Here is a 13,908-nt window from a genome sequence, read left to right as displayed (position 1 = left end):
TATATATATATATATATATACATATATATATATATATATATATATATATATATATATATATATATTTATTTATTTATTTGTTATTTATTTTTTAATATATATATATATATATATATATATATATATATATATATATATATATATATATATATATATATATATATATATATATATATATATATATATATATATATATATATATATATATATATATATATATATATATATATATATATATATATATATTTGTTATTTATTTTTTAATTTAATTTTTAATTGAAAAATAAATAACAAATAAATATATATATATATATATATATATATATATATATATATATATATATATATATATATATATATATATATATATATATATATATATATATATATATATATCAATCAATCAATCAATCAATGTTTATTTATATAGCCCTAAATCACAAGTGTCTCTAAATCACAAGTGTCTCAAAGGGCTGTATATATATATATTTATTTATTTATTTTTTATTTATTTATTTTTTTAAATGTTATATATATATATATATATATATATATATATATATATATATATATATATATATATATATATATATATATATATATATATATATATATATATATATATATTTATATATATATATTTATTTATTTATTTGTTATTTATTTTTTAATTTTTATTTTTTATATAATAATTTTTATTTTTTTTTATTTTTTTTTTAAATAGATTTTGGGAAATTATGAATCGATTTAGATTCAGGATGAATAAGAATCAAGATTCGAATGTGAATGGATTTTTTATTTAATTTTACCCCTACCGCATAATTATGGAAATGTAAAATTTGCCCATGAAAAAATGTAAGTCCAAACACAGGAAAAACAAAACAAATATGTTTGTGCGTATGTGTTAGCCTTGACCACAGGCTGCAGAAACAAGAGATGGCGTGTAGACAAAATAGATGTCATAAACAAAATTAGTGCTGTTAGGGAATGCACAGAAAATTTAAAAAATAGTGTAACAAAGATACAAACCATGAGACATATCATTATGGTACAAAGTATAAAGATTAAGAAGAGGACAGGGCTGGCATATAAAGCATCCTCACTGGCAACCAGGAACAGGTGTGCCCTGATTGTCAATCAGGGACAGGTGAGGAAGCCAGCGCCCAGACTGGTGAATTGGGCACAAAAGGAAGCAAACAGGAAGTGGAAGTGAAAAAAATGCGCTGGTAAGGAAACAATCCAAAACACAGGAACATAAATAAACAAAGTATTGATTTGTTTTGGTCTCTGCTGGCGTTTATTTTTATTAGTGTTTGTTTTTTTGGGGACGTTGGACTGTCTGTGTGGCAGGGGCTGTACCCAGTGTGTGTGTGTGTGTGTGTGTGTGTGTGTGTGTGTGTGTGTGTGTGTGTGTGTGTGTGTGTGTGTGTGTGTGTGTGTGTGTGTGTGTGTGTGTGTGTGTGTGTGTGTGTGTGTGTGTGTGTGTGTGTGTGTGTGTGTGTGTGTTGGCGCAAGTTGTGGAGGACAGCTGCTTGTTGAAAGAACCGTTGGTTTTGTTGCTGATGTTGTTCTAGCGTGAGTTTGGCTGACAGTAACCAGGCGGCAAATGTCACAGTATTGATTGTGAAGGTCTCCAGGTGATGCAGCAGGGGAGGATGATGTATGAGGACCCATGTAGAAGTTCTTTGGTTTTTTTCCATACGAATTTCCGGTTTTACCGAAATTCCAGGAATTCCGAAATACCCATTCTCGATTTAAACCGTTACTACGTCAACATTTTGCAACCGATTATAAAAATCCCGACACCAACCCAGTCATATCATCTAGCGCAACTATGCTAGTATCAATAGTTTCCAAAATTCCCATTTTTCCCACATTTCCAAGAAAAATCCCATTCAAATTAATAGACGTATTCATACCCCTTAAAATATCTTCAAAAAATAAAAGTTTTAGTGCCTTATACAAATGTTTCTTTAAAAATGGTCATGCAGGATGACATGTCTACAATTAAGGCACAATTTGTTTCCAAACATTAGTAAAATTATAATAATAAAATAATATAATGAGAGCTTCTCTTTCCATTGATTTTGATTCCTGAGCTGTCACTCCTTATCAGCAATTTAGACACTTTTTACATTGGGATGATGTCTGTAAGAAACGTAGTTAGTCGCCATGGTGGAGAGGATTAGTGATTTTAGACGTAGCTTAAACACTACCGACTGCGGATGGACGTTAGCCGCCAGCGAGCTAACGGCTAAAAAGAGCAAGAGCTAAGCACCTCTTTCAGAGCGGCGCTTCAGTGTTCATAGCTTCAACATTATTGTTAGTTTTTAATCCAAAATGTTTCTATTCTTCTGTTTCTATTGCCACACTGTTTCTGCTTGTGAGTACTCCGTGCGTGTGCATTTACCAGCAATGTTGCGTCGTCCGGAAAAAAAAGTACCTGTATTTTTCAGAAGCAGTATAGTTTTTAAATTTTTAGTACTGCGGTACTTTATTGATACCGGTATACACAACCCTTTGTTCAATTGTATTTTTGTAACATATTTGTACTATTTTTTAATTTTAATATTTTTTATTTTTTTATTTTTTATTATTTTACTTTTATATACCTGTCTCCCTTAAAATAGTTTAAGACAAAAAAAATGTTTAGTTCCTTGTACAAATGTTTTTTTTAAAATGGTCATCCAAACATTAGTAAAATAATAATACTAATAAAATAATATAATGAGAGCTTTTGTTTTTATTGATGCTGCTTCCTATTAGCTACGTCTAAAATCACTAATCCTCTCCACCATCGTGACACTTTTTACATTGGGATGATATTTGTAAGAAACATAGTTTGTTGCCATGGCAGAGAGGATTAGTGATTTTAGACGTAGTTTAAACACTACCGACTGCTACCAGCCATGTCGCGTCGTCCGTAAAATAATTTACCGGTATTTTTTAGAAGCAGTTTAGTAATTTTTTTAATGTATTAGTACTGCGGTACTTTATTAATACATTTATATCGTACAACCCTTTTTTTAATTGTATTTTTTAAAATATTTTTGTATTATTGTTTTATTTATTTTTTCAAATTTTTATTTGTATTTATTTTTTTTAAAATATGTTTATGTATGTACGAAAGCCTGTCCCCCTTAAAATAGTTTAAGAAAAATAAAAGTTTTAGTGCCTTATACAAATGTTTCTTTAAAAATGGTCATCCAAACATTAGTAAAATAATAATAATAAAATAATATAATGAGAGCTTTTTTTTTCATTGATGCTGCGTCCTATTAGCTACCTCTAAAATCACTAATCCTCTCCACCACGGCGACACTTTTTACGTTGGGATGATATTTGTAAGAAACATAGTTTGTTGCCATGGTAGAGAGGATTAGTGATTTTAGACGTAGTTTAAACACTACCGACTGCTACCAGCCATGTCGCGTCGTCCGTAAAATAATTTACCGGTATTTTTTAGAAGCAGTTTAGTAATTTTTTTAATGTATTAGTACTGTGGTACTTTATTAATACATTTATATTGTACAACCCTTTTTTTAATTGTATTTTTTAAAATATTTTGTATTATTGTTTTATTTATTTTTTCAAATTTGTATTTGTATTTATTTATTTTATTTATATTAAATATTTTTTATGTATGTACAAAAGCCTGCCCCCTTAATATAGTTTAAGAAAAATAAAAGTTGTAGTGCCTTATACAAATGTTTCTTTAAAAATGGTCATCCAAACATTAGTAAAATAATAATAATAAAATAATATAATGAGAGCTTTTTTTTTCATTGATGCTGCGTCCTATTAGCTACCTCTAAAATCACTAATCCTCTCCACCATGGCGACACTTTTTACACCGGGATGATATTTGTAAGAAACGTAGTTTGTCGCCACGGTGGAGAGAATTAGTGATTTTAGAGGTAGCTAAAACACTAGCGACTTCGAATGGACGTTAGCCGCCAGCTAGCTAACAGATAACAAGAGCAAGAACGGCGCTTCAGTGTCAATAGCGTCAAACTTATTGTTAGTTTATAAGCCAAAATGTGTCTATTCTCCTTTTGCTATCGCCACACTGTTTCTGCTTGTGAGTACTCCGTGCGTGTGCATTTACCAGCAATGCCGCGTCGTCCGGAGAAAAAAAAAGTACAGGTATTTTTCAGAAGCAGTATAGTTTTTACTTTATCAGTACTGCTGTACTTTATTATTACCGGTATACCGCACAACCCTTTTTTTAATTGTATTTTTATGTTATATTTTTGTATTATTATTATTTGTTTTAATGTTTTTTTCTCATGTTTATTTGTATTTTTTTTGTTATATTTTTATCTGTTTACAAAATCCTCTCCCCCTTTAAATAGTTTAAGAAAAATAAAAGTTTTAGTGCCTTATACAAATGTTTCTTTAAAAATGGTCATCCAAACATTAGTAAAATAATAATAATAAAATAATATAATGAGAGCTTTTCTTTTCATTGATGCTGCGTCCTATTAGCTACCTCTAAAATCACTAATCCTCTCCACCATGGCGACACTTTTTACACCGGGATGATATTTGTAAGAAACGTAGTTTGTCGCCACGGTGGAGAGAATTAGTGATTTTAGAGGTAGCTAAAACACCAGCGACTTCGAATGGATGTTAGCCCCTAGCTAGTGTTGCGTCGACCAGCGTTCCCTAATGGGGAATTCAAATTGCTAGTCTCTCCCAGATTATTTTTATGGCAATAAGCTGATGTTTATATTCAATCTCCAGGCAGTAGTTGGTATTTTGTAGTTTATTCTCAAAGCTTAGAGGACAAACCTGAGACCAACCCAGTACACAAGCGTTCCCTAGCCCGGTCCAGATCGGTCTGCCACACATCACGAAAACATTCTGTTCTTCAATCTCTCCCCCCGCCCTCACGCCCGCACAGATGCCCATTGTGTCCGTTATCTCAAGTCGGCCCGAGAAGGGAAGCAGGGAGGACTCCTCTTCTCTGCCTCCTACTTCAAGGCCGTCCACAGTGCAAGCATTTTGTCATGAGACGATCAAAACAAGGAAAAGAGTACAAGATGGAACACTAGCTATTTAAAATATGACTATAGAAATATAAAAGAAGTAACTCTTAATTATGGATAAATGTGGATATATGTAGATATCTGCATCCGTCACTAGCTAACGGCTAACAAGAGCAAGAACGGCGCTTCAGTGTCAATAGCGTCAAACTTATTGTTAGTTTTTAAGCCAAAATGTGTCTATTCTCCTTTGGCTATCGCCACACTGTTTTTGCTTGTGAGTACTCTGTGCGTGTGCATTTACCAGCAATGCCGCGTCGTCCGGAAAAAAAAAGTACAGGTATTTTTCAGAAGCGGTATAGTTTTTACTTTATCATTACTGCTGTACTTTATTATTACCGGTATACCGCACAACCCTTTTTTAATTGTATTTTTATGTTATATTTTTGTATTATTATTTGTTTTAATATTTTTTTCTCATGTTTATTTGTATTTTTTTTGTTGTATTTTTAAGTGTTTACAAAATCCTCTCCCCCTTAAAATAGTTTAAGAAAAATAAAAGTTTTAGTGCCTTATACAAATGTTTCTTTAACATTAGTAAAATAATAATAATAAAATAATATAATGAGAGCTTTTTTTTCATAGATGCTGCGTCCTATTAGCTACCGCTAAAATCACTAATCCTCTCCACCATGGCGACACTTTTACACCGGGATGATATTTGTAAGAAACGTAGTTTGTTGCCATGTTGGAGAGAATTTGTGATTTTAGAGGTAGCTAAAACACTAGCGACTTCGAATGGATGTTAGCCCCTAGCTGGCTAAAGGCTAACAAGAGCAAAAGCGGCGCTTCAGTGTCAATAGCGTTAAACTTATTGTTAGTTTTTAAGCCAAAATGTGTCTATTCTCCTTTTGCTATCGCCACACTGTTTCTGCTTGTGAGTACTCCGTGCGTGTGCATTTACCAGCAATGCCGCGTCGTCCGGAGAAAAAAAAAGTACAGGTATTTTTCAGAAGCGGTATAGTTTTTACTTTATCATTACTGCTGTACTTTATTATTACCGGTATACCGCACAACCCTTTTTTTTAATTGTATTTTTATGTTACATTTTTGTATTATTATTTGTTTTAATATTTTTTTCTTATGTTTATTTGTATTTTTTTCGTTGTATTTTTATGTGTTTACAAAATCCTCTCCCCCTTAAAATAGTTTAAGAAAAATAAAAGTTTTAGTGCCTTATACAAATGTTTCCGAGTAAAATAATAATAATAATTCAATAATAAATGACAGCTTCTCTTTCCATTGATGCTGCCTCCTGAGCTGTCACTCCTTATCAGCAATTTAGACACTTTTTACATTTTGTTGGATAAAAACCCCCCAAACAGCGTGCATGGAAATGAATGCTGATTATAGCCATGAGTCATCATTAAGAGCCCTGCATGTCAGTTTCCTTTCAGAGGAAAGAATAATTTAAGATTGTCAGGGAAAGGATGTTGAAATGATAGTTTTTTGTCGGAGCTGCTGCTTGACCCACTTATTTTGTTGCTGTGGCATGACATTGTTTTGCTACTCAAGAGATGTCAATCATATGTTGATGTATTCTTGACGTCTTCTGTTGGAACACATCAACAAAACTACCTTTTTTATAGTCAAGGATGACATTGAATGTGTTTGCTTTGATTTAATCGCTGTTTTTGCTTCAGTTTATGAATGTTTCATGCCATTGATTTGACCAAGTAGTTACAGGATCATACATTGGTCGTAATTAAAGTTATCACGTGTCCAGGGATGTACAAACCCCGTTCCTATATGAGTTGGGAAATGGTGTTAGATGTAAATATAAACGGAATACAATGATTTGCAAATCATTTTCAACCCATATTCAATTGAATATGCTACAAAAACAACATGTTTGATTTTTTTTGTTGCAAATAATCATTAACTTTAGAATTTGATGCCAGCAACACGTGACAAAGAAGTTGGGAAAGGTGGCAACAAATACTGATAAAGTTGAGGAATGCTCATCCAACACTTATTTGGAACATCCCACAGGTGAGCAGGCAAATTGGGAACAGGTGGGTGCCATGATTGGGTATAAACGTAGATTCCATGAAATGCTCAGTCATTCACAAACAAGGACGGGACGAGGGTCACCACTTTGTCAACAAACGCCTGAGCAAATTGTTGAACAGTTTAAGAACAACCTTTCTCAACCAGCTATTGCAAGGAATTTCGGGATTTCACCATCTACGCTCCGTAATATCATCAAAGGGTTCAGAGAATCTGGAGAAATCACTGCACGTAAGCAGCTAAGCCTGTGACCTACCATCCCTCAACAAGCGACATCAGTGTGTAAAGGATATCACCACATGGGCTCAGGAACACTTCAGAAAACCCGCTGTCAGTAACTACAGTTGGTCGCTACATCTGTAAGTGCAAGTTAAAACTCGCCTATGCAAGGCGAAAAACCGTTTATCAACAACACCCAGAAACGCCGTCGGCTTCGCTGGGCCCGAGCTCATCTAAGATGGACTGATACAAAGTGGAAAAGTGTTCTGTGGCCTGACCAGTCCACATTTCAAATTGTTCTTGGAAACTGTGGACGTCGTGTCCTCCGGACCAAAGAGGAAAAGAACCATCCGGATTGTTCTAGGCGCAAAGTGTAAAAGCCAGCATGTGTGATGGTATGGTGGTGTATTAGTGCCCAAGAAATGGGTAACTTACACATCTGTGAAGGCGCCATTAATGCTGAAAGGTACATACAGGTTTTGGAGCAACATATGTTGCCATCCAAGCAACTTCACCATGTGCTCTCCAGCGCGTGTCTTCTCTTCTGGCTCCAACTCCCAACTCCAACCACGTGTCTCGTACCGGCTGCTGCTAATAAAGGCGACAGGTGATTAGATAACAAGCCCCAGCTGGGCAATCTACTCACCTGCCGCTGTCTTCGAGGCCGGTCCTTAAACACCCGCAGGCCACGCCCCCGTCCACAGTAAGATTCCTTAATAAACTCATGACGACAGCGGGTATTATTTGGCCCGTGGGCTGTAGTTTGGACACCCTTATTATACATGATCTGTGGTAATGTTTTACCGTACTTTTAGCAAAATTAAATCAGGTATGTGATAATTTCCCTCAAAATACGACCGATTTAAGCTTCTGGTACGACAATTTGTGATTCCCCACCTGGCAACACCTTTGACCGGACCTTTTTGTTCTGGTATAACTCTGACTCATCCACCCTCGAATTGCTCGAGTTAATTTGCAGGTAAATTGGTCGGTTTCCTTGGCTTTTGAGGTATAGTTTACGTTTGGTCCGTGGGGTTGAGTTCGGGGATTTGGAAAAGCCATTCCAGAGGCTCAATGTAATCCTCCTTCATCCATTCCAAAAAGTTTTAATGTGAGTTTGTCGTCCCTGTCCAGTTGGAATACCCAATTGTGTCCCAGTTTCGGCCGTCTATGTCCACGTGTCTCGTCTCGGCTGCTGCTAATAAAGTCGGCAGGTGATTAGATAACAAGCCCCAGCTGGGCAATCTACTCACCTGCCGCTGTCTTCGAGGCCGGTCCTTACATACCCCGCTCTGCGGCAGGCCCGCAGGCCACGCCCCCCTCCACAGTAAGATTCTTTAATAAACTCATGACGACAGCGGGTATTATTTGGCCCGTGGGCTGTAGTTTGGACACCCTTTCTATACATGATCTGTGGTAGTGTTTTACCGTACTTTCAGCAACTTTAAATCGGGTATGTGATCATTTCCCTCAAAATACGACCGATTTAAGCTTCTGGTACGACAATTTGTGATCCCCCACCTGGCAACACCGTTGACCGGACCTTTTTGTTCTGGTATAACTCTGACTCATCAACCCTTGAATTGCTCGAGTTAATTTGCAGGTAAATTGGTCGGTTCCCTGGTTTTTGAGGTATAGTCTGCGTTTGGTCGGTGGGGTTGAGTTCGGGGATTTGGAAAAGCCATTCCAGAGCTCAATGTAATCCTCCTTCATCCATTCCAAAAAGTTTTAATGTGAGTTTGTCGTCCCTGTCCAGTTGGAATACCCAATTGTGTCCCAGTTTTGGCCGTCTATGTAAATTTGAAGAATTCAGAGGTGGTCCTCCCTTGTTGCGTTCTGCCATGGGTTCCCCTAACCACCGCACACTGGCACGAGAGCCCGGTATTCTGGATACAATACTGTCTTTATTGAGTCACTCTCTGCGGCAAAAACACTCGACTTTTCAGTCTTAGTCCCTCTGTTGTGCTCTCCAGCGCGTGTCTTCTCTTCTGACTCCAACTCCCAACTCCAACCACGTGTCTCGTACCGGCTGCTGCTAATAAAGGCGACAGGACCCCGACTTAAACAACTTGAAAAACTTATTTGGGTGTTACCATTTAGTGGTCAATTGTACGGAATATGTACTTCACTGTGCAACCTACTTATAAATGTTTCAATCAATCAATCAATCAAAAGGTGATTAGATAACAAGCCCCAGCTGGGCAATCTACTCACCTGCCGCTGTCTTCGAGGCCGGTCCTTACACACCCCGCTCCGCGGCAGGCCCGCTGGCCACGCCCCCCCTCCACAGTAAGATTCTTTAATAAACTCATGACGACAGCGGGTATTATTTGGCCCGTGGGCTGTAGTTTGGACACCTTTGCTATACATGATCTGTGGTAATGTTTTACCGTACTTTCAGCAACTTTAAATCGGGTATGTGATCATTTCCCTCAAAATACGACCGATTTAAGCTTCTGGTACGACAATTTGTGATTCCCCACCTGGCAACACCGTTGACCGGACCTTTTTGTTCTGGTATAACTCTGACTCATCCACCCTCGAATTGCTCGAGTTAATTTGCAGGTAAATTGGTCGGTTCCTTGGCTTTTGAGGTAAAGTTTACGTTTGGTCCGTGGGGTTGAGTTCGGGGATTTGGAAAAGCCATTCCAGAGGCTCAATGTAATCCTCCTTCATCCATTCCAAAAGTTTTAATGTGCGTTCGTCGTCCATGTCCAGTTGGAATACCCAACTGTGTCCCAGTTTCGTCTGTCTATGTAAATTTGAAGAATTCAGAGGTGGTCCTCCCTTGTTGCGTTCGCTCTGTGCTCTGCACCAGTGGAATAAAGGTTAAAAATATAATTGAATTAGGCACTATACTTGAACTATTCCATTTTATTAGCCACAGAGGTCCAACTACTTTTATGTTGTTGTAATTTAATGCAGTCATTACGCTTGCACCATTTACTTCAGAGGACTATGATTCAAAGTGAATTCTTTCTGGACGACATATATGTCTGCAAATATTTGTAATCATTGCCCGGAGTCATGCAAAGTACTCTTTAATTATGCATTGTGAGGGAAAAAATGGATCCCTTGGCATTGGTGATAGAGCAGCGTTTGACTGATGTTTTAATATTTGCCATGACTTTCTTCAGGCCATCCCTCCGTCCGTTTTCTACCGCTTATTTCAAAGTAAAATCATTTCGGGCGAGCGTTAAAAAGCGTGTATGATACAGAAAATTGAGCTGTAAGAATTGATATTATGAATCCTAACGACCGTATTGACTACTGTATTTTACGGACTAAAAGGCGCACAAAAAAAATGTCTCAAAGCTCGACAGTGCGCCTTATAACCCGGTGCGCCTAATGTACAGAATAATTCTGGTTTCCCTCTTGTGGTGGGTTCTTCTGATGCCGACAGAACTTCTCGACCCCGGTAGACAGTTTGAATCACGTCTTTTATTGCCACACACAAGTCTCGGTTGCTTTTCAGCAATATATATTTTAGGCGTGTCTCTGCTTCCTGGCTCTGTGCGTGTGTCTCGCTCTGCTCCAACTCCCCGCAACGTGTCTCGTGCCGGCTGCTGCTAATAAGGGCGACAGGTGATTAGATAACAAGCCCCAGCTGGGCAATCTACTCACCTGCCGCTGGCTTCGAGGCCGGTCCTTACACACCCCGCTCCGCACCTGCCTCGAAGCAATTTTATTTGGTACATGGTGTAATGATAAGTGTGACCAGTAGATGGCAGTCAAACATAAGGGATACGTGTAGACTGCACTATGATGGCAATATGACTCAAGTAAACAACACCAACAGTTTTTCCATTGAAAATATAGAACATTACACACGGCGCTCAAAAATCGATCAAAATATTTTAGTACGACTTTGGTAAGCTATGAAGCCACACCGCTTAATGTGCTTCAACATAGGAGTATTATTATGGTGTGTGTATTAGGTAAGATATATATTATTTGGCGTTTTGTTTATGCATAAGCAACTTTTCTTACCTTTTGGTACCTGATGATCTGTATTTGGGATCAGCATAAATCCTGAAAAATTGTGACAGTCCGTGCCGACACCGTAGTCGATAAGCTTCTTCTTCGTCTCTATCTTCTTGTTATGGGACATTCATCCTCCACTGTTGCCATTTCTAATATAAAGTAGTGTAAAGTTCTTACTTATATCTGTCAGTAAACTCGCCTTGAAAGCGCTAAAACATACCGGTGTGGTGAGTTTACATTATTCACCCAAGGAACTTTAGTTATTAGAGAGTTCCGGTTGAACGGTTTTTCACGGGACACATTTCCGACGGGTGAGAAGATGCTGCTCCGTTATTGATTGAAGTAAAGTCTGAATGTCATTAAAACAGTTAGCGCCATCTTTTGACACTTCTTCCACTCCCGTCCTTGCGTGCTACACCGCTACAACAAAAATGACGGTGAGAAGACGCTGCCGAAGGTGAGCCACGTAAATAAGACCGCCCACAAAACGGCGCATCCTGAAGCGACTTGAAGATGATCTGTAAAACATCATCTATGCAACATTTTTGACCAAAGAACCCCCTTTACATGTTATGTAGACCACAAGGAAGTCTTTTCCACTTAGAAAAAAATAATAATATAATGACCCCTTTAATGCGCCTTATAATCCGGTGCGCCTTATATGTGAAAAAAATCAAAATAGCCCATTTGTGATCCGGAAAATACAGTACTCACATTTTTGATGAAAATGCTGTAAAACAAATTAGGATGCATACCATTTTCCACTTCTCTTTCAAGACATTGAAGTGTGTCCTGGCCAAGCTGTGACGGTACAGGAGGAAGGGGTTGGGTGCACTATTTACTGTAGCCGCCAGATGGCAGTAAAAATGTGAGTTTTGGCAATTCAAACGTCAGTTGCTATGGAGAGTGACACTTTCCATCATTTTCAGCAGACTGTATTGCTCTCATGCGAGGTCCACACAGGAATGGGGCCATTTAAACCCCTTCCCTTCTGTACTTGTAAGGATAAATAATTAATAGGCGTATTGTCAGGTTCAAACACTGATGACATCTATTAAACAAGACAAGAAGCAAGGAATTAAGCAGAGACAGAATTCAATTTGGCTTAGATACAATTATTCTGACACGTATCCTCAAGACTTCAAACTACTAACCCGCACCAGCCTTTGTGTTGACATTTTATCTTATATGTTACAAATGATATTTTCTATCATTGTGTCGTCCCTCCCAGGTCGTAGTAAAAAGAAGGAGCAGTGCCTGGATGAGGCGTCATACCCGCTGGAGGAGAAAGAGGCATGTCCCTGCGACGAGTACCTGTCCCAACCCTTTGGCAACTGGTCTGACTGCATCCTTGACGAACCTTCGACTCCGGACTCCCTGCAGGGCTGGATGAGCTCCCAGGAGGTGAAGGAGTGTGGTCAAGGCCTGCGCTACACAGCCGTGGCCTGCCTTGACCAACGGGGAGGTCTGGTCGAGCCCACCCTGTGCACGGACGAGGGTAAGGTCTCAACCATGTTCATGGCATATGACATTCTCCACAAAAAAAAACAAAGCAATGTTTTACAATTAATGCTTAAAACCCACACAAAAATATGAAGGTCAAACTGTTGGTGTATTTTTGCACCCCCAAATTTAAAGTTATATCAAAGTACCTCGATTTAAGAGTGCCCAAGATTAACCCTTAGGAAGACCTGGGACTTTTGTGGGTCTTTTAAAAAAAAAAATTGCATTTGAAGATGCCATCATGTTCATAGATTTTGAATCGACATTTGTTTCGAATCGAGAATTGATTCGGAATCAAATCTTTACACCCAAGAATCGAATCGAATCATAGAACTGGCACCCAGTGTTCTTAAACAGGTATAGATTTTTAATCGGGAATTGTTTCGAATCGAGAATTGTTTAAAATTGAGAATTGTTTTGAATCGAGAATTGATTCGGAATCGAATCGTTACACTCTACAATGGAATCAAATCATAGGACTTGCACCCAGTGTTCTTAAAAAAGTATAGATTTTGAATTGAGAATTGTTTCGAATCGAGAATTGATTCGGAATCGAATAGTTACACCTAAGAATTGAATCAAATCATAGAACTGGCACCCAGTGTTCTTAAAAAAGTATAGATTTTGAATCGAGAATTTTTTAGAATCGAGAATTGATTCAGAATCGAATTGTTACACCCAAGAATCGAATCTTAGAACTGGCACCCAGTGTTCTTAAAAAAGTATTGATTTTGAATAGAGAATTGTTTCGAATCGAGAATTGATTTGGAATCAAATATTTACACCCAAGAATCAAATCGAATCATAGAACTTGTCAAAACGTGGACCATCGGGTGTTGTGTTTACCCGGAATGCAAAGGAAAGTTGGCGCGGGCAAGGCGTGAAGGTAAGGACATGTTTATTTTTACACTAACAAAAAGGAAGCAAACAAAAGGCGCGCACAATGGCGGAGAACAAACTTGACTAATGAAACAAAAGACTAGCACAAAGGCAATTAACTATGAACATGAAACAAAAACACTTACTGTGGCATGGCAGGAAGCATGAACTATAGTAAACAGGAATCTCATGGGTAGCAGAGGTAGTAAGGATAATGTCACCAGGACGATCTACAGAAAAAGACAGGTTTAAATAACAGTGGCAT

At 37.6% G+C, this 13,908-nt stretch overlaps 1 protein-coding gene across 1 annotated transcript in view; it reads left to right on the top strand.

Annotated features, from left to right (window-relative positions):
- Nucleotides 1-13,908, top strand: part of thsd7ba (thrombospondin, type I, domain containing 7Ba) — a 517,449-nt gene that overhangs the window by 271,093 nt on the left and 232,448 nt on the right. The window contains exon 15 of the mRNA XM_062067490.1: nucleotides 12,493-12,759. Coding sequence (XP_061923474.1) covers nucleotides 12,493-12,759 — 267 coding nt within the window. The remainder of the gene's footprint in view (nucleotides 1-12,492; nucleotides 12,760-13,908) is intronic.

Source organism: Entelurus aequoreus, linkage group LG13 (genome assembly GCF_033978785.1).
Source record: "Entelurus aequoreus isolate RoL-2023_Sb linkage group LG13, RoL_Eaeq_v1.1, whole genome shotgun sequence".
NCBI lineage: Eukaryota > Metazoa > Chordata > Actinopteri > Syngnathiformes > Syngnathidae > Entelurus > Entelurus aequoreus.
The sequence above is the reverse complement of the archived record's forward strand: the minus strand, read 5'-3'. Positions and strand labels throughout refer to the sequence as shown.